Here is a 21,642-nt window from a genome sequence, read left to right as displayed (position 1 = left end):
CTTACTTCCACCTCACACCTCAAGGAAGTCTACCTATCAGGCTTCAAACCCTCTGTCTCCCCCAACCCCTCCACTTCCCTACTGCTGCTCCCAGCCAGTCTTACACAGACCAGGCCACCACATACCTCTATCCAACCACCACCCTCCCAATCCCCCCATCCCACCTCCTGCTGGTCTTACACCAATCAGGCTACCCTCCCTCCACACTTCCATCTTCCTACTACTGCCTTCTGCCCCAACCAGTCTTGCAGCACTCAGGCCTCCACTCCTCCACTGACTCCACCCATGCACACACACACACACACACACACACACACACACCCGCATCCCACCACTCCTCCTCAGGTCTTTACACTGGCAAGCCTAGAGCCCTCCCCCTACTCCTTCTTCCTCCAGCCAGTCAGGCCACAACTCCTTCACTTACTGGGCCCATGCCACTCCCTCTCCCTCTGCCTCTCCTCCTCAGGTCTTACACTGGAGGGCCTATACCCCTGCCCCCACTCCCACCTCCAGCCAGTCAGGCCTCAACTCCTCCACTCACATTGGCACCTAACATCCACCCCTTCCATGCCCCTGTGCCCCCCTCCCACCTCTTCTGCAGCCAATCAGGTCTTGGCTCCTCCACTCACCCCCCACTTCTCCTCAGGAGGTCTTATATTGGCTGGCCTCCATCCTCCCCCACACCCGCTTCCTACCTCCAGCAGGGTTATTCCACTCCCCCCACACCTGCTTCCCACCTCCAGGCAATCAGGCCTGGACTCCTACACGTCCCCCATGTCCTGTGCCCCCAATCCCACCTCTTCTCCTCAGGAGATCTTATAGCCTCTTCTCAGGAGGTGTTATACCAGCAGGCATAAAGCCCTCCCTCTACTCCTGCTTCCCACCTCCAGCCAATCAGGCCTCAACTCCTCCATTCACCCTCCATCCCCCTCCCTCCTTTTCTCAGGAGGTCTTACTCAAGCAGGCCTATATCCCTCCCCGCACTCCAGCTTCCAACTCCAACCAATCAGGCCTGAACTACTCCATTCACTCACACACACACACACACACACACACACACACACACACACACACGCCATGTCCTGTGGGCCCCACTCCTACCTCTTTTCCTCAGGAGATCTTACAGCTTCTTCTCCTTAGGAGGTCTTATACCAGCAGGCCTAAAGCCCTGGCCCCACTCCCACTTTCCACCTGCAGCCAATCAGGCCTCGACTCCTCCACTCACCCCCTCTTTTCCTCAGGATGTCTTACTCTAGCAGGCCTATACCCTTCCTCCCACTCCCGCTTCCTGCTTCCAGCCAATGAGGCCACCACTCCTCCACCCACCCACCCCCCATTCCCCTTTCCCCCACTTCTCCTCAGGATGTCTTATTCTGTGGCAGGTCTACATCCCTCCACACACACCCACTTCTAGCCAATCAGGCCTCGAGGTCCCCACTCACCCCCCCGCCCTTCCCCCTCTTCTCCTCAGGTCTTAACACAGGCAGGCCTACACCCCTTCCCCCACACCTACTTCCTGCCCCCTCTTCTCCTCAGGATATCCTTTTCTGGCAGGTCTACATCCCTCCCCACACTCCGGCTTCCTGCATCCAGGCCTATACCCCTCCCCCCATATCCGCTTCTGGCCTCCCGCCAATCAGGCCTTGACTCCTCCATTAACCCGCTTATTATCCCCCTGCCCTTCCTCCTCCCCCCCCACCCCACTTCTGAGGATGTCTTACTCCAGTAGGCCTACACCCTTCCCCCACACCCGCTTCCCGCCTCCAGCCAATCAGGCCTCCATTCCTCTAATCATTGCCCCCCCTACTACCTCTTCTTAGGATGTCTTATTCCGGTAGGCCTCCCCCTCCCCCACTCCCACTTCCTGCCTCCAACCAATCAGGCTTTGAGTCCTCTACTCACCCCCCCCCCACCCCCGCCACTCCCTATTCTCCTCAGGATGTCTTATTCTGGCAGGCCTACACCCCTCCCCCAATCCCACTTCCAGCCTGCAACCAATCAGGCCTCAGCTCTACTCACTCTCTACCCCCCCACCCCCCACTCCCTCTTCTCCTCAGGATGTCTTATTCCGGCAGGCCTACACCCCTCCCCCACTCCCACTCCCTGCCTCCAACCAATCAGGCCTCGGCTCTACTCACTCTCCACCCCCCCACTTCCTCTTCTCCTCAGGATGTCTTATTCCGCCGGCAGGCCTACACCCCTCCCCCACTCCCACTCCCTGCCTCCAACCAATCAGGCCTCGGCTCTACTCACTCTCCACCCCCCCCCCCACTCCCTCTTCTCCTCAGGATGTCTTATTCCTGCAGGCCTACACCCCTCCCCCCACTCCCACTTCCTGCCTCCAACCAATCAGGCTTCGACTCCTCTACTCACCGCCCCTTCCCCGCCCCCTGCCACTCCCTATTCTCCTCAGGATGTCTTATTCCGGCAGGCCTACACCCCTCCCCCACTCCCACTTCCTGCCTCCAACCAATCAGGCCTCGGCTCTACTCACTCTCCACCCCCCCCCCCACTCCCTCTTCTCCTCAGGATGTCTTATTCCGACAGGCCTACACCCCTCCCCCACTCCCACTTCCTGCCTCCAACCAATCAGGCTTCAACTCCTCTACTCACCGCCCCTTCCCCGCCCCCTGCCACTCCCTATTCTCCTCAGGATGTCTTATTCCGGCAGGCCTACACCCCTCCCCCACTCCCACTTCCTGCCTCCAGCCAATCAGGCTTCTACTCCTCTACTCACCTCCCCTCCCCCCCAATCCCTCTTCTCAGAATGTCTTATTCCGGCAGGCCTACACCCCTTTCCCCCATACCCGCTTCCCGCCTCCAGTCAATCAGGCCTTGATTCCTCTACTCACACCCCTCCCCACCCCCTCTTCTCCTCAGGATGTCTTCTTCTGGCAGGTCTACATCCTTCCCACCACACCTGCTTCCCGCCTCCAACCTGGCCTCCAGCCAATCAGGCCTCGACTCTTTCACTAACCCCCTCCCACGCACGTCCTGCTCCTGCTGCCACCTGTTCTCAAGATGTCTTATTCCAGCAGGCCAACATCCCTTTCCACCATACCCACATCCTGCCTCCAGCCTCCAGCTAGTCTTGCACCATTCAGGCCTGGACTCCTGCACTTATCCTCCTCACACGCACCTCTTACCCCCAACCAAATCAGGCATCGACCCCCCCTCCCCCATGCCTCCACTTCTATCCCCTATTCCCCTTAACCAGCCAGCCAGCCTTCCACAGATCAGGCATCGATCTTCCCCCACCCCCTACACACCCTCCACCTTCACCCTCACTCACACCTCACTCCCCCAGTTGTTCTTCCACCATTCAGCCCTAGACCCTCCCCCAAAACTCATGCCACCTCCCTAACTTCGACTCTCTCATACTCCCACTGCAACCTCCATGCCCCACCTTCATTCCCCATCTTTGATTTAGCAGTTAATATCACTAACAAAACAAAACAAAAAATCCTTTCTTCTTAAAAGTCCATTTTGAAAAGTGGAAACAGGCAAAATATTTTACCAGAATCTCAGTCCCAAGGTTCGTGGACAATAAGTGTCCAGGGCATACAGCGTCCTGAATTACGTCTGCTCAACTAAGAGGAGCTTTCAAAACTGTGCCCACTTCAGTACCCACCGCAGCCCCTTCAGTCACCTACCTGCTTCTGTAGTGGCTGAATGCCGCTCAGCTCCCACCTCGGTTGGAAGGCGAGATCCTGAGCAACTGTGAGGTTCGCCGGCAGGTGCGGACCAGCTTTTATAGAGTCCAGGATCAGCGGAAGGTAGGACCTAAAGTGTTCCCGCCCTCTCTATACCCACCTATCACAGCCCTCCCTGTGTCCACCTATCACAGCTTGGTTGTGAGGCGGATTTATACTTTGCGGGTATGAACTGAAATTTGGCGCCCGGCCTTAGTGCTTCTGGAATCAAATCGCTTCCACGGTGTATTGCTTATCTGTCCTGAAAGCACCATTTCCTGCTGAGTTCATAGTTTAGCAATCCCCAAATTAACTTTTTGGGTGACCGGAAAAAAACTGAGCTGAATCCTCCCAAAGTTCCATCCTTGTAAGGACTTAGATAAGCGAGCTCTGTTCCCTGTTCATTCCTTGCTTTAAACTGCCCAAACCTCTAAGGCTATTTGCCTGCTCTCCAAAGTACTCCGAGCTGGAGGGAGGACACCTAGACCCCTAGATAAGAGCAAAGCAGCAACCCGACAGTGCTTGGCAACACTGACGTTCGCTTCCAAAACCCTTCGAACCAGGGAGATAAAAGAGGTTGGTTACTTGAAGCTTTTTGGCACTCACTCCAAACACTGAGAAAAACGAGGGAAACAAATGCTTTCTAGATTGTGCCCATTTCTCTATATCATAATTTAACCATTTGGCAAACAGAATACAAATAACACGTCCCTGCATGTAACTATATTAATAACAGTTTATTTCATGCAAGGCACTGTTCCAATTGTTTTATGTAGATTTAATCCTTATAACACTTTAAAAAGTAGGCAATGTTGGCACTCACTTAACAGCGATCACATACATGGCTAGAAAGTGGCAGAGCTGGGATTAAGCTCCAGAAGCACTAGTTCCAAAACCTGAACTCTTAAGCACCAAACTGTCTACATACAAGGATAGGCAAAAGTATGTTTACAGTTGTTCATATAAAAATACAAGAATAAATAATACAAGAATAAACTATTTTGAGTACTCAACTGCAAACCTACTTTTGCTCATCTGTCTATAAAGGTACTTTGATAGGGAATTGGATAAAAGATATTTATCATTATAGTCTTATCTCTATAACAAACTTGTAAGTTTACTGCTTTACAAGCCTCGTCTTTTAAAATGGGGGTGGGGTTATGGAACTGTGTGCCTCAGAGGTTTTGGGGAAGAACCTGAATGTTAGCAGTAGTTAATATGAAGAGCCATATGCTTCAAGTTGACAAGTGGATTAGAATTGGAATCAAATGTTAAGTTACACCAGTTTATTCAAGGTGCACAAGCACTTCCTTTAATAACTGATGCAGATTTCTAACAAATAGGAAAGGGTGGGAATGAGAACTTTTATGAGTAGGCTTCTTCCCCCACTATCTTTTAGGAAACAAACTAATCCACATTAGGGCTTTGAGGGTCACAACCCACAGAAGTTATGAGGTAAATTACCTGAAATTTTATTGCAAAAGATTCTCATTTATATCTCTGAGAAAGCAGGCAGCTAAGCAACGTGTTCTGGTCCCTGATGCATTGCTATTTGTTTTGGTCCCTCCCTCATACCACCCTTCAGAGCAGAAAGGAATAGTCCACATAAAGAATGAGACCACAAGTGTAGTGAAGCCACAGCAGTACTAAGCAAAACAGGAACAAACATGAATGGATGTGCTGGGAGATGCAGGCTTTGTCATCTGTTCAAATGTAGGTTTCATCATTGGATGACCAAATTACTCTGTCCAACACTCAATCTAACAGAACACAAACTACATCAGCCATATTAAGGACAAATCATTCATTTATTAATTATTTTAAAGATCACAAGACAACATCTGATTTCTGTAGCACAATTTAAATGTTTTACTTTTTTGATAAAGCAGAGCATAATAGAAAAAACAATTTGTTTCCAGTGATCTCTATATCTCTATTCATAATTAAGTCTTCCATAAACATATTACCTGGAAACCAAAGCCTGTTACAATAAGCAAAGCTTTAACCAGAGCGGCTACTTTCGTGCCAGGAAAAAGTTCATCCCTATAGGAGAAATGATGTGCTATGTAAAATGACTAAGGTCACAACCTTGAGGGCACTAGAAGTATATCATCTTATTCCACATTAAGTAGTTTGGTGAATTTCAAACATCAGTTTATCTGCAACCATGCTGGCAACCTTTAATATTTCAATCATGTAAAAAATAAATTAAGAAATCCCTAAACTGATGTTCCTTGATTTACACTGTTAAAAGATACAGTTCATTCACATGTAATTCTGGCTAAAAATTACATTTGAGACTCCTGCTCAGATTTTGGTTAACAGTAAGACTTTCAGAAATTCAAGTTCTTATTAATCAATAATTTGTCAGCTAGGACACATTCAAGCATCAGCTGCAACTACAGAATAGGTACACTGCCTTAGTGCTTTGAAAAGACACTATAATCTAGAACACTACTAGCAGACAAAAAAATTATCTGTTACTGTTACTGAATAGCATAAGTGCAGTATAGCAAGACAAAAACATATATTCATATGTTGGTTTGTTTGAGCCTCAAGTCCTCAATCATTTGTTGAAATTCAATAATTTTATTCCTATGGTTTTTAATACCAAGAACTCAAGCTCCAGGTGGCCTAAAGTCTAATTTGTAACTCCAAACCAAATAGCAGTACAGTTTGCTACTATGGCTGAACCCACAGAGACTTCAAGACCAAGTCCAGAAGACAGTTATTATATAATACCCTAGAAGGTCTGAAAAATAATTATTCATATACATAGCTGGTCCTTCAGAGCTTTTCACCCATAACATGTTTTTGATCAAAGATATTTAATGTATTTGTAATAACTTTAACTTAGTGATCAAATATTTGAATACTTATACTTACCTGGAATTTCATTTCTGCTGACAGAAATAGGAAGAACAGGACTCACTTAAAAAAAAAAAAACCTTAGAAAGAAAGGTAAAAATCTTATCACACACTATTACTTCGGGAAGCAGCATAGAGGGGCAGTTGAAGGTAAAACACTGATGAAATAGATGAAAACTAGGCCAAAAAAATCATTATCATCATCAATGATAGTATCACAACTGTGCCCTTCATAATTAATAATCATTCCTAAGAAGTTTCATTTGGCACTAGATGATGTGTTTTAGTGAAACACTCTGGGATGTTTTGAAACAGACTTGGTTTTGTTAGTTGAGTTACAGGAGAAATTTTAAAGTAGGGGGAGGGGAAGGAAATGGGCCAGAAAAAAAAATTCAGAATCATCATCTAAATCAAAAAGCACTGATAGCTCCATCCATTAGGTCAGACACTCAAACGACTGATATAGGCTTAAGTGGTTTATAAAACCTATAAAAAGACTACACCAGCAAAGTTCCCATTAATCTGTAGAGTTCAGAAACTAAAACAAGAAGCAACATTTTAGTTTAAAACCTTATCACAAGAGAATCATATACACTTCACATGAATAAAATCACCTGAAACAAAACATTTTTAAAAGCTCCAATACCAAAAATATAAAGAAAAAATTAATTCAGAAGACTCTATCAAGCAATGGAATCACAAAACGGCTGGACAATCTAGATCTCCCCTCCACTAACCATCCCATGGAAGACCAAGGGAGAGCAGACCTTCCAGATCTATGCACCACCTGGTTGCTGCAAAATTCTATAGAGATTCCTTGTAGAACAGCAGTTTCCCATCTCTTGTGTCTCTTCCTATCATGCACAAAGCAACCCTGGCTGTGCTATTCTATTATCATTATTTGTCACCCATCTGTAATATGACACTATACAGATAAGTAAAAAGTACATTATCTAGTTCCCTTTCCCCTGAAGGTTGAGGCTCAGGTAGAGGGGTAATCCTCCTGTGCAGAGTCTTTATTTAGGCTGACTCAGTGACTTCGAGAGGCTTAATCATGTGATCAGGTTTGTTGCCAGCTGCATAATGCTCCCACATCTGTAGATAGAGCCGCTCTAGTTCCATTGTGTATTGTTTGGTGTTGAACAGAGGGCTAGATATTCTCTGCTTCCAGACTTTGCCACGAATTTTCTTCAAGCTAATTTAAAAACAGAGAGAGAAAGGGAGCCAAGTTTACAAACAGAGCAGGAACTCAGAACTAGCCTCCCCCTAAATACCTAGTCATCTTTGATAAAATACAGGATGAAACTTCACCTTCCCTCAATGCTAAAAAAGGGAAAGATCACATCTAACATAATGCTAACACTTATAATCAAATTCACATCCTCTAAAAAAAAATTAGTTCTTAAACAAATATATCCAAGATACCATGCTTTCTCCATTCCATCTCATTATCACCTTTAAAATGATACCTGTCTATTCCTACATACCACTGGTTAGAACATAAACTGCTTACCCTTTTAGTAAGCAGTTTAGTAATATGTACATTAAGAACTTTAAATGTTCATTACCCTCTGGCAATCAGAAACACTTTAAAATCTATTCAAAAGAAATTAATCAGAGATGCAGGCACACCTAGTCATGCAAAGATGTTCACTGAAGCACCATTTACAATAGCTAAGGCACGTACATAATACTAAATGTAAACTATAATTGAAAAAAAATTTTTTTAAGAACCAACAGGCCCAGCCGGCTTGACTCAGTGGTTGAGTGTCAACCTAGGAACTAGGAGGTCTCAGTTCAATTCCCAGTCAGGGCGCATGCCTAGGTTGCAGGCTCAATTCCCAGCGCGGGGCGTGCAGGAGGCAGCCGATCAATGATTCTCTAACATTGATGTTTCTCTCTCTATATATCCCTCTCTCTTCCTCTCTGAAATAAATACAAATATTTAAGAAAAAGAAAAAAATAAGAAACATCAAACTGTAATTAATGATGTCCACATCTAAAGTGTTTAGGGAGAAGAGTACTGATTATCTGCAATTTACTTCAAAATGTATCAAATAAGATGGATTGCTAGATGCTAGAGGAATAAACAGATGGACAGATAGCAAGCATAATAAATTTAGTGGTGGAATCTAGATGGCAGGTATATAAGTGTTCATTATAAAATTAATAGTTTTCATTACAAAACACTGTATGAAATCAACTAAGTTCCAAAGAGTAAAAAAAAAAGACACTAAATTATTTCCTGTGGTTATCTCTGGGATGATGGACATGAATATTAATTTTTTAATGCCAAGACTAAAAATTTTCACTCATTTTCCTTAGATATATATGATACTCAATGGATAAAATTATGAAAATACTTAACCTCTGTTGAATGCTTACTATATACCAAGAACTGTTGTGTTTTACACAGAACACCTTTTTTTCTTTTTAATATATTTTTATTGATTTCAAAGGAGAAGGGAGAGGGAGAGATAAAAACATCAATGATGAGAGAGAATCATTGATTGGCTGCCTCCTGCACGCCCTACAATGGGGACCTAGCCTGAAACCTGGACATGTGTCCCAATCAGGAATCGAACCATGACCTCCTGGTTCATAGGTTGTCGCTCAACCACTGAGCCATGCCAGACAGGCCAGAACACCTTTTTTAATTGTCACAACATCTCTGCAAAGTAAGTACTATCAGTCATCCCTGTTTTTGCAGATGGAAAAACCAAGGCACATAGAAACTAATTTGCCTAAAGTCACAAGCTTGTAAGTGGGAGAGCCTGGATTCAAACCCAGGCAATCTGACTCAAAGAGGGAGCTTCTTTAAACTTCCATTTAATGCTACTTCTTAGAAAAATACAAAGGGAAAAAAATATCCCATAATGCACAAAGAAAAACCACAGTTAACAGATAAACACTTTTTCATTGTATGGATAAAGAATCACTTATCTAAGCATCACTCCTCTAATTCCCACCTACTTGGGGCATTTAAGTTATGGTTGTTGTTTTTTTCTTATGCTATAGTGAAGATGTGGCATTAGGGTCAAAGCTCTGTGTATTGTTGTTGTATTTAAGGATCTTATAACTTTGAGGAAGGGTTGTACCAATTTACTCACCAAAATATGAAAAGGCCAGCACCTCAATACTCCCTCATCATGGGTATCATATAAATCTTTTGTTTGCCCTACCTGCATGGCTCAGTGGTTGAGCATCGACCCATGAACCATGTCATGGTTCGATTCCCGGTCAGGGCACATGCCCAGCTTGTGAGCTCGATACCCAGTGTGGGGTGTGCAGGAGGCAGCTGATCAATGATTGTTTACTCTCACCATTGATGTTTCTCTCTCTTCCTCTTTGAAATCAATAAAAATGTGTTTTAAAAATCTTTTGTTTTAGCCCTAGCCGGTTTGCCTCAGTGGATAGAATGTTGGCCTGTAGACTGAAGGGTCCCAGGTTCCAAATCTGTTCAAGGGCACATGCCTGGGTTGTGGGCTCAATCCCCCAGTAGGCGGCGTGCAGGAGGCAGCCAATCAATGATTCTCTCTCATCATTGATGTTTCTATCTCTCTCCCTCTCCCTTTCCCTCTGAAATCAATAAAAATATTTTTTTTAAAAAAGAAAGTAGAGTAAGGTTAAAAAAAAAGGTTTTTTGTTTTATAGGCAAATAATGGTTATGCCTCAATGTTATTTTAATTTATATTTCTACTATGGAGGTTGAAACTTTGTCTTATTAACCATTTTATTTCTACTTCAGTGAGTTGTCTGGTCATTTCCCAGTTTATGTTCCTATTAAGGGACTTAAAATGTAAATGTGCTTCAGTCTTTATATAGCCAGGCTATTAATATTAGGATTTTTCCCCTCTTATTCGTCTTTTAATTTTTTTTACTTACTTTCATTCAGTCATTTACTCTTTGCACAGTAAAACCTATCAACCACTTCATTTATGAAAGTTTAGAAAGTTCCTCTCCCATCCAGAGATAATACAACTAATTCACCTATTTTATATTACCCTTATTTTATTATTTCATTTTATAGCACCTATACCAGTATTCTCTCTAAATTTTCCTCATTCCCTTCACTCTATCATGATTTATTCATGGAAAAGTTTACTTACTATTCTAGATCAGTTCCCAGTTTCACAGCTATATCTTCATATTCCTGTCTATTTTTAGCAATAAGCTCAAGACAACCTAAACAAGTGAGCTGGGAAGCCGCAACTCGAGAAGCAAGAGTCTCTCCTGTAATAAGAAAGATAACAATTACTCACGAGAATGCAACTAGCATATGGTTATTAATGTTATTTATGTTAAGTATCCACACTATACAGATAGATTATAGAGATAAGTGCTCAGAACAAGTCTTGTTTTTTTACCATCCTCCCCTAAATGTTGCTTCTAGTATACACAATTTCACCTGGAATTATATAAAATTTCACCTGGAATTATATAAAAGGGATCCTAAAAAGAACAAGATTCCAATGATTTATCAGTAGCTTACCTGGCATAGTCACCATCGGTGTCCCAGCCCACAGGACATCCATTCCTGTGGTGTGCCCATTACAGAGCGGAGTGTCCAGGCAGACATCAGCCAGCTGGCCTCTCCTGACATGTTCTTCTTTAGGAGCAACAGGTGAAAAAATTATACGGTTCTGGGGAAGACCCATGTTTTGTGCATACTGTTGAATATTAGGTTCTCCTACTGCTGGAAAACGCAACAGCCACAGCACACTATTGGGAACACGCTTCAGAATCTAAAATAGGGAAAATAGTAATTATTAATAGCAGCTCTGCCCTTCTCCAGAAAGGTTCCTATAGAGCTCTAATAATTCAACCACACTCTACCCTTTTCACCCAGATAGCAGCCTATTGTGAACTTATAAGTCTTTCCTTCACATAGATGAATTAGATAAACTGAACTATAGGTTCCTGTTCTGCTCAGCTGTCCCCAAAGAGAGTTAAAAGAAAGAGGAGACTGATGTAAGAAGATACAAAACAAGATACTAACTGGCAAAATCTCAGGCAGTGATTTTGTAAAGGACATAGCAATTTCCCCACTTCAAATTTTAAATCTCCCACCATGACACAACAGTTAGTTCACACTTTCCTAACTTTATTTACCTAATCTAGATCAGATGTCAGCAGACTTTTTGTAAAGGTCCAGAGAGCAAATATTTTGAACTTTGCAACCACATGGACTCTGTCCTAACTTTAGGCTCAATTCTCCCTTGTCACTGGAAAGCAGCCACAGACAATATGTAAACAAGTAGATATGGCTGTGTGTCAATAAAATTTTATTTGCAAAAGCAGGCAGTGGGCTGAATTTGACCCACAGTCCAATTTGCCAATGCCCGATTTAAATCTACATCTACTCAATGTACCTTACTAGTTGACCATCCCCTCTGAAAGCCATAGGAAGAGATGAGTTTCAGAATTCAGAGTATTTCAAATTTTTAAAAAGTGTACAATGCATGTATATTACATTAGAGTCTCAGCAGCAATTTCCTGTAAATAAACACATCAGCACCTCTGCATCGAGATGTCAGAATATGCACACTAAATGGAATAAGAGACCATTAATAGAGTAGTTCAGGTAAATGTGCTGCCAAATAAATTTACCACAAACATATGACAAAACTTATTAGTTATCAGATTTTTTTAATATTGGGAAATGAAGATTAAGGAATAGTAAACCTGTACTCATCTGCTTCCTCTTCTCCTCCACCCTCCCCTCTCCAAAGGGGGAAAAAAAACAGATATAAATAAGAAAAGAAAGCAACCAAGAATAATCTCCATTTTAGCTCCATGGAATAAGAACAAATTATGAAGGGCCCTGATCAAGTAGCTCAGTTGGTTAGAACGTTGTCCAATATGCCAAGGTTGTGGGCTCCATCCCCAGTCAGAGCACATGCAAGAATCAACTAATGAATGCATAAATAAGTAGAACAACAAATCAGTATCTCTCTCTCTCTCTCTCTCCTCTCTCTAAGTTAATTTTTAAAAAAATAAAATGCCCTAGCTGGTTTGACTCAGTGGATAAAACGTCAGCTGCAGACTGAAGGGTCCTGGGTTTGATTCCGGTCAAGGGCACATACCTTGGTTGGAGGCTTGACCCTCAGCCCTGGTCAGGGAGCATGCAGGAGGCAACCAATCGATGTATCTCTCTCACATCAATGTTTCTCTCTGTCTCTCCCTCTCCCTTATATCATCCTTGGGTGAGGATTAACAAAAAAATGAAAAAATATGAAATTATGGATAACAAAGGTTGGAACCTTCAGAAATCCCTCTTATGCAAACTGGTCTGATGAGCTGACTAAAAGGTAATGGCATAAACTGAATCCTTCCTGGTTATATCTCTACAATATTGCAAGAATGTTAAACATGGGTGAATAAGCATGACGTCTGCTATTCGTTTAGACAATAAAATTATTTTTGTTGCTATTTCATAACTAATTTTACTAATGTTATGACTCATAATGTAAATATCTGTGTTTTCCGATGGTCTTAGGCTCTACAGCAGTGGTTCTCAACCTGTGGATCGCGACCCACAGGTTGAGAACCGCTAGCAGGGTCGCCTAAGACCATCGGAAAACACAGATATTTACATCACGAGTCATAACAGTAGCAAAATTACAGTTTATGAAGTAGCAACGAAAATAATTTTACGGTTGGGGGTCACAACATGAGGAACTGTATTAAAGAGTCGCGGCATTAGAAAGGTTGAGAACCACTGGGCCAGATTATTATGATCTCTGAAGGCATAATAATCAGGCCACTCTGTGTGTGTGTGTGTGTGTGTGTGTGTGTGTGTGTGTGTGTGTGTGTATATATATATATATATATATATATATATATTAGAGGCCCAGTGCATGAATTCGTGCATGGGTGGGGTCCAGCCAGCCTGGCCAGGGGGAGGGGACATGGGCGGTTGGCCAGCCTGCCTGCTGGTCGAACTCCTGGTGGAGGGGACAATTTGCATATTAGCCTTTTATTATATAGGACAGTGGTCAGCAAACTCATTAATCAACAGAGCCAAATATCAACAGTACAACGATTGAAATTTCTTTTGAGAGCCAAATTTTTAAACTTAACCTTTTGCACTCGGATGTCGAGTGTGACTCGACCCGGTTAGCATTAGAATAAAGGAATCGAGAAAAAAGCAAGTGAGTGCAAAGGGTTAAACTTCTTCTAACGCCACTTCTTCAAAATAGACTCGCCCAGGCCGTGGTATTTTGTGGAAGGGCCACACTCAAGGTGCCAAAGAGCCGCATGTGGCTCGCGAGCTGAAGACTGCCAACCATGGATATAGGATATACACTCAGTGGCCAGAGTATTATGCGTTCAGAGATCATAATAATCTGGCCACTCAGTGTATATGGCTTGTACACTCCCCACCCCTGGTTTAGACCATGGGTTGACAAACTACAGTCTGTAAGCCAAATCTCGCATGTTGCCTGTTTTCTTTGTCAAATTTTTTTGAAACACACCTATGTTCATCCATTTACATAACCATTTATGGTGTTGTCCTGATCCAATGGCAAAGATGAACAGAGGTGACAGAGAGTATGGACTGCAAAACTAAAAATTTTAACCATACAAGCAGCAGCTGGCCTTGGCATAAATTGCAACTTCTGCCAAGCAGCCTGAAACCCTGCACAATGGCAGCCATCCTTGGCCTGAACCAGAGCCCCTTCCAAAAGGCTGCAGTAATGTGGCGAAAATGAGGGTTAAAGATAAAGAGAGAACCTTAAAAGTAGCAAGAGAAAATCAGTTAATAACCTACAAGAGAGCTCCCATAAGACTGTCAAGTGATTTTCCACAGAAACTTTGTAGGCCAGAAGACACTGGCACAAAATATTCAAAGTGATGAAAAGAGAATGATCCAAGATGTAAGTGGATGTTACACTGATCGCCTCACACAACCAAACTGGAATTACAAATAAAATATAGAACAATCAGCCTGAATAACCAACTGGAGACTAGCTGAATCTTATAACCAAGGATTTACAGAAGAAGTAGTCACAGTGAGACTGGGAGGAAGGGCAGAGACAGGAAAAGGGTTGTCCCTGCTTCCATAGGCAGCAGCTGAGATTCAGGATGGATATTTCAGCTGCAAAGGTTCCCCCTGCAGAGATGGGTTCTCTGAAAATATATGTGAAGAAACCCAAAACACTATTGCAGAATATATGCAGCTCTATGTTCACTGCAGCATTATTTACAATAGCCAAGATTTGGAAGAAGCCCAAGTGTCCATCAGTAGATGAGGGGCTAAAAAAGCTGTGGTACATTTACACAATGAAACACTACTCAGACATAAAAAGAGAAGGAAATCTTACCTTTCATGACAGCATGGATGGACCTGGAGAGTATTATTTAAGTGAACTAAGCCAGTCAGAGAAAGACAAATACCATATGATTTTACTTATATGTGGAATCTAATGAACAAAATAAACTAACAAAATAGAAACAGACTCATAATTACAGAGAATAGATTTACAGCTGTCAGAGGGGAAGGGGGATGGGAGGATGGTTGAAATTAGGTGCAGGAATTAAGCAAACATCAGTATGGTGATTACCAGAGGGAAAGAGGGGTGGGGAAATGTAGAAGAGAGTAAAAGGGACTAGATGATGGAAGGAGACTTGACTTGGGGTGGTGAACACATAATACAACATACAGATGATTATAGAATTGTACACTTTAAACCTATATAATTTCATTAACCAATATCACCCCAGTGTATTCAATAATTTTTTTTAAAAAAAGAGAAAGTACAGAGAACCAAGATGGCGGCATAGGTAAACACCTATACTTGCTGCCTCTCACAACCACATCAAAATTACAACTAAAAGGCGGAACTACCACCCAGAACCGCGGGAAAGCTGGCTGAGTGGAAGATCCACAACTAGAGATGTGAAGAAAGAGCATTGAGACTGGTAAGAGATGCGGAGGCGTGGAATGTGATGCACCTGGATGTGCTGCTCTTTTAATCGGGAGGGAGATACAAGCTCCCACTTGCTCTGAACTCCAGTTCCAGGCGAGACTCTGGGGGACCCAGACACATACAGGAAGAAACTGGACTGTCTGGCATCGGGACAGGAACACAAGGGTGGCTTTCTCTCAAAGGTGCTCACAGCAATCATTGTTCCTGCACGGGGGCGTGGGACGCAGAGACCCAGGGACCTCTCTGGTGCAGGGCTGACTGGCAGCCATTGCTGTTTGCTCCACCCTGGTGATTCCCAAAGACTCCGACTGACCCAATTTATAACCCCACCCAAGCTGTGCACAGTGGCTTTTGCATATGAATGGCCTGTCCTTTCTCAGCCTAAAACCTGTCAAACAAGCTGCAGCTGGGTCAGGGAGCCCCAAAGCTATCAATAAAAGGCCCAAGGCTGGCACCAGCAACCTGCTTTGATTCACGTCTGGGCACTTCCAAACCCCATACAAAGAGGAGGAATCTGCAGATCTCTTTGTAGCTCCTGCAGGGCGACCCCAGACAGTGCTGACCTTGCCACTTCCTTGGAGATCCAAGAGCCAGTGTACCCAGTGGTCAGAGTGAGACCATACTGGATTAGAACTCTTCACATCCATAAGAGACACACTCAAGAGGCAGACTCAGCTGAACCGGTTTGGCTCAGTGGATAGAGTGTCGGCCTGCGGACTCAAGGGTCCCAAGTTCAATTCCGGTCAAGGGCATGTACCTTGGTTGCGGGCACATCCCCAGTAGGGGGTGTGCAAGATGCAGCTGATCAATGTTTCTAACTCTCTATCCCTCTCTCTTCCTCTCTGTAAAAAATCAATAAAATACATTAAAAAAAAGAGGCAGACTCAGTGAGCACTAAAGCCCCACTGAAGCAAGTCCTTCCCCATAAGAGTGTCTCCTGCACAACAGTGTAGACACAGCTGGTCATCACAGCCAATTGGCCTGGAGGTCAATTCCTCCCAGTGATACCAACAGCAATTAAGGGTTAACTAAAACAAGACTGTGCACACAGCCCACAAAGGGGTGCACCAAGAGCATCCACCTCAGGTGACTGGGGAGGCTGAGCCACTGGGCCCTATAGGACACCTACCACACAAAGCCACTCTATCAACTCAAGGAGACTTATCAGCTATCCAGTACATAGAAACAAACACAGGGAAGCAGCCAAAATGCAGAGACAAAGAAACATGTCACAAATGAAAGAAATGGAGGAAAGGAAAATACTGGATATAGAGTTCAAAACCACAGTTATAAGGTCACTCAAGAATCTTCTAGAAACCTCCAAGAAATTTAGTGAGACCTTCAAGGATATGGAAAAGGACCAATCAGAAATTAAGCATACACTGACTGAAATAAAGAATAATATACAGAGATCCAACAGCAGACTAGAGGACCCCAAGAATCAAGTCAAAGATTTGAAATATGAAGAAGCAAAAAACACCCAACCGGAAAAGAAAAAAGAATCCAAAAAAATGAAGATAGTGTAAGGAGCCTCTGGGACAACCTCAAGCGTACCAACATCCGAATTATGGGGGTGCCAGAAGAAGAGAGAGAGCAAGATACTGAAAACTTATTTGAGGAAATAATGACAGAAAACTTCCCCTACCTGGTGAAAGAAATAGACTTACAAGTCCAGGAAGCACAGAGATCCCCAAACAAAAGGAATCCAAAGACGACCACACCAAGACACATCATAATTAAAATGCCAATGGCAAAAGACAAAGAGAGAATCTTAAAAGCAGCAAGAGAAAAACAGTTATCTACAAGAGAGTACCCATATGACTGTCAGCTGATTTCTCAACAGAAACTATGCAGGCCAGAAGGGAGTGGCAAGAAATATTCCAAGTGATGAATAGCAAGAATCTACAACCAAGATTACTCTACCCAGCAAAGCTATCATTTAGAATTGAAGGTCAGATAAAGAGCTTCACAGACAAGAAAAAGCTCAAGGAGTTCATCACCACCAAACCAGTATTATATGAAATGCTGAAGGACATTCTTTAAGAAGAGGAAGAAGAAAAAGGTAAAGATAAAAATGTTATGAACCAAGTGACAACAAATACATATCTATCAACAAGTGAACCTAAAAATCAAATGAATAAAAAACCTGATGAACAGAACAGACTGGTGAATGTAATAGAAACAGGGGCATGGAAAGTGAGCAGTCTGATAATTCTCAGAGGGAAGGGGTTGTGGGGTGTGCAGGAATTGGACAAAGAGCTTATACCTATGGACGAGGTGGGAGGGGAGGCCTGAAGTGGGGTGGGAACCGGGTGTAGGGGAGCAAGGCAGGAGAGGAACATCTGTAATAATCTGAACAATAAAGATTTTTTTTTAAAAAAGAGAAATTTAAAAAAGAAAGTAAAATACATGACACTAAAAAAAAAATTTTGAAATAAAGGACCTACAATCAAGTCTATTCTACCCAGCAAGGCTATAATTTAGAATTGAAGGAGAGAGAAAACAGTTTTCCTACAAGAAAAAGCTAAAGGAGTACATCACCACTAAACGAGTATTACAAAAAAAAGTTAGAGACTTCAAGTAGAAAATAAGAGATCAAATAAGAAAACATAGAAAAGAAAATCTTACTGACAAAGGCAAACACTTAGTAAAAGCAGTGCATTACCAATTATTAAGTTAGTACCAAGGTTAAAAGACAAAAGAAGAAAGATCACGTGTAATTACAATAATAAATTAAGATATACATAAATACAGACATACAAAAAAAAGTAAAAAAAAATGACAAAAGCATAAAAGGGGTGAGTAAAAATTGCAGTGAGTTTACAATGTGTTGGAAATTACCCATCAACTTAAAATTGACTGCTATAAGCACAGCTTGCTATATTATCAAGAGCATGGTAACCACAAACCAAAAATCTGTTAAGATTTTAAAAAATTTAAGAGAAATGAATCCAAACATAAACTATTTAAAGTCATCAACATTGCCCTAGCCAATCTGACTCAATGAATAGAACGTCAGCCTGCAGACTGAAGGGTCCCAGGTTCGATTCTGGTCAAGGGAACATGTCCAGGTTGCGGCTCGATCTCCAGTAGGGGGTGTGCAGGAGGCAGCTGATCAATTATTCTCTCTCATAATTGATGTTTCTATCTCTCTCTCCCTCTCCCTTCCTCTCTGAAATCAATAAAAATATTAAAAATAATAATAATAGTAAGGTCATCAACATCAAAGAGAGCAAGAGAATAAAGAACAGAGAATTACAAAAACAATCCAAAAACAATATACCATTTGCAATAGCATCGATGGACCTAGAGCATATTATACTAAGTGAAATAAGTCCGTCAAAGAAAGACAAATACCATATGATTTCACTTATATGTGGAATCTAAAGCAGACCTAGATGCAGAGAACAGAGGGGAGTGTTTAGGGGACTGGGTGAAAATAGGTGAAGAGATTAAGAAGTACAAATTGGTAGTTACAGAATAGTCACAAAGATGTAAATTACAGGATAGGGAATACAGTCAATAATATTGCAATAATTATGTATGGGGCCAGGTGGGTATTTGAAATATCAGGGGATCACTCTGTAAAGTACATGATTGTCTAACATAATATTGAATGTAAAGTGAAACTCAAAAATGAAAACAATTAATAAAATGACAACTACTATATACTTGTCAATAATTACTTTATATGTAAATAGATAAATGATCCAATAAAAAGACATAGGGTGGCTGAATAAAAAAATAAGACCTGTATATATGCTCCCCCAAAAAAACCAACATTTCAGACTGAAAGACACACAGATTAAAAATAAAGATATGACCCTGGCCAGTGTGGCTCGGCTGGTTGGTCATCCTGTGCAACAAAAGGTTGCTGATTCAATACCCGGGGAGGGTACATGCCCAGGTTGCAGGCTCAATTCCCAGTACAGAGTGTGCAGAAGGCAGCCGATCAATGTTTCACTCTCATATCTCTCATATTTCTCTCTCTCTCTCTCTCTCTCTCTCTCTGTGTAAAAGCCAATAAAAGCATATCCTCAAGTGAGGAGTATTAAAAAAAAAAGTGAAGGGATGGGAAAAATAATTCATGTAAACTGAAATGAAAAAAAGTTGGGACAATACTTATAGCAGATAAAATAGACTTTAAAACAAGGAATGTAATAAATAAGACACAAAGAAAGGCATTTCATAATGATAAATGGATCAACCCAACAACAGGACAGAACTCTCATAAACATCTGTGCACCCAATGTAGGAGGACCTAAATATATAAAGCAAACATTGATGGAAATAGAGAGATTGACATTAACATGGCATTAGTAGGGGACTTGAACATCCCATTGACATCAATTTATCGATCATGCAGACAAAAAATGACACATTAGACCAGATGAACATAATTGTTATTTTTAGGACATTTCACCCCAAAGCAATAGTATAGGGTGTCCCCAAAAATGTATGAATAATTATAAAGACTGTGTTTATTAAAATACATTTCGTTTTCAAAACTGAGCTATCAGCTGTTAAAAATCTGTACACATTTTTGGGGAATATCCTGTACATTCTTTTCAAGTGAACATGGAACATTTTCCAGGATAGACCATATGTTAGGTCATAAAAATGTCTCAATACGTTTAAGAAGATTTAAATCATCTCAAGCATCTTCTGTGATCACAACAGTATGAAACTAGAAATCAATTAGAAGAAGAAAACTGAAAAATACACAAGGCTAAATAACATGCTACTAAACAATGATTGGGTTAACAATGAGATCAAGGAGGAAATAAGAAAAAACCTCGTCAAATGAAAATGAAAACACAAGAACCCCAAATCTATGGGACACAGCCAAAGCAATTCTATGAGGGAAATTCACAGAAATACAGGCCTACCTCAAGAAACAAAAATCTCAAATAAACAATCTAACCTTACACCTACCAAAACCAGAAAAAGAACTGAGGCCAAAGTGGGTAATGGAAGAAAATAATAAAGATCAGAGAGGAAATAAACAAAATACAGTAAAATACAAACGATCAGCAAAACCAAAAGCTGGTTGTTTGAAAAGATAAAAAGATGGATATACCTTTAAACAGACTCATCAAGAAAAAGAGAAGAACCAAATAAATGGGCAAGATGCACAAGGGAGATAAACTGTAAAGAAACTAGCAGCATCGATCAGACTCTAAAACCTCAGAGGGAAGGTAGGGGAGGGTGGAGGTAAGGGGGAAAGATTAACCAAAGGACTTGTATGCCTGTATATAAGCCTAACCAATGGACACAGACACCAGGGGGTGTGAGGGCATGAGTGGGGAGGGGGTGGGGGGGTAATGGGGGGATTAAGGACACATATGTAATACCTTAATCAATAAAGAAAAAAAGAGAAACTAGCAAAAGTGATTATATAAAAGCCAGGTGAAATGGTTACTTTTGGGAGGAGGGTGACAGGGGGTTGTGATTGGGATAGGACACATGGAAAGACTTCCACGCTGGCTAGCAGAGTTCTAGTCGTTGACCTGGGTGGTGACTGCAAGGATGTTTGCCTCGTAATAATTCACCAATCTATATATTTGTTTTGTGTGGTTTCCTGTACCTGTTTTATTTTACAATAAAAAGCATGACAAGCCCGGCCAGTGTGGCTCAGCAGCTGAGAATCAACCTAGGAACCAAGAGTTCGCTGGTTTGATTCCTGCTCAGGGCACATGCCCAGGTTGAGGGCTCAATCCCCAGTAGGGGGCCTACAGGAAGCAGCAGATCCATGATGTTCGTCTCTCATTGATATTTCTATATATTGATCCCTCCCTCTTTCTCTCTCTCTAAAAATCAATTAAAAAAACATATTTTCAAAAAAGTATGACAAGTACTCTTTTACCTGGAATAAACAGCTAAAAAAAAAAAAAAAAAAAGAAAAGTGACAACCACCACCACAGAAATACAAAAGATTATAAGAATACTAGAGGCCCAGTGCACGGATTTGTGCACCAGTGGGGTCCCGCCTGACCTGTGCCCTCTCGCAATCCAGGACCCCTCAGGGGATGTTGGACTGCCAGTTTCAGCCCAATTCCCATAGGCCAGGCTGAGGGACCCCACCGATGCAAGAATCCATGCACTGGGCCGGTTTCAGTCCAATCCCCACAGGCCAGGCGAGGGACTCC

General features: G+C 42.3%; 1 protein-coding gene across 2 annotated transcripts in view; it reads right to left on the bottom strand.

The window, feature by feature from the left end:
- Positions 1-7,023: 7,023 nt before the first annotated feature.
- The window catches only part of OGT (O-linked N-acetylglucosamine (GlcNAc) transferase), a 55,823-nt gene continuing 41,204 nt past the window's right edge, over positions 7,024-21,642 (bottom strand). For both annotated transcript variants that reach the window (XM_079765333.1, XM_079765332.1), the window contains exons 20-22: positions 11,053-11,305; positions 10,670-10,793; positions 7,024-7,755 (exon numbers count right to left, since the gene is read on the bottom strand). In XM_079765333.1, the coding sequence (XP_079621459.1) occupies positions 7,581-7,755; positions 10,670-10,793; positions 11,053-11,305 (552 nt within the window). In that variant the 3' untranslated portion in view covers positions 7,024-7,580. The remainder of the gene's footprint in view (positions 7,756-10,669; positions 10,794-11,052; positions 11,306-21,642) is intronic.

The sequence above is a fragment of the Cnephaeus nilssonii genome (assembly GCF_951640355.1).
Source record: "Cnephaeus nilssonii genome assembly, chromosome: X".
In the NCBI taxonomy this organism is placed as follows: domain Eukaryota; kingdom Metazoa; phylum Chordata; class Mammalia; order Chiroptera; family Vespertilionidae; genus Cnephaeus; species Cnephaeus nilssonii.
This window is presented reverse-complemented; position numbering and strand designations above follow the sequence as displayed.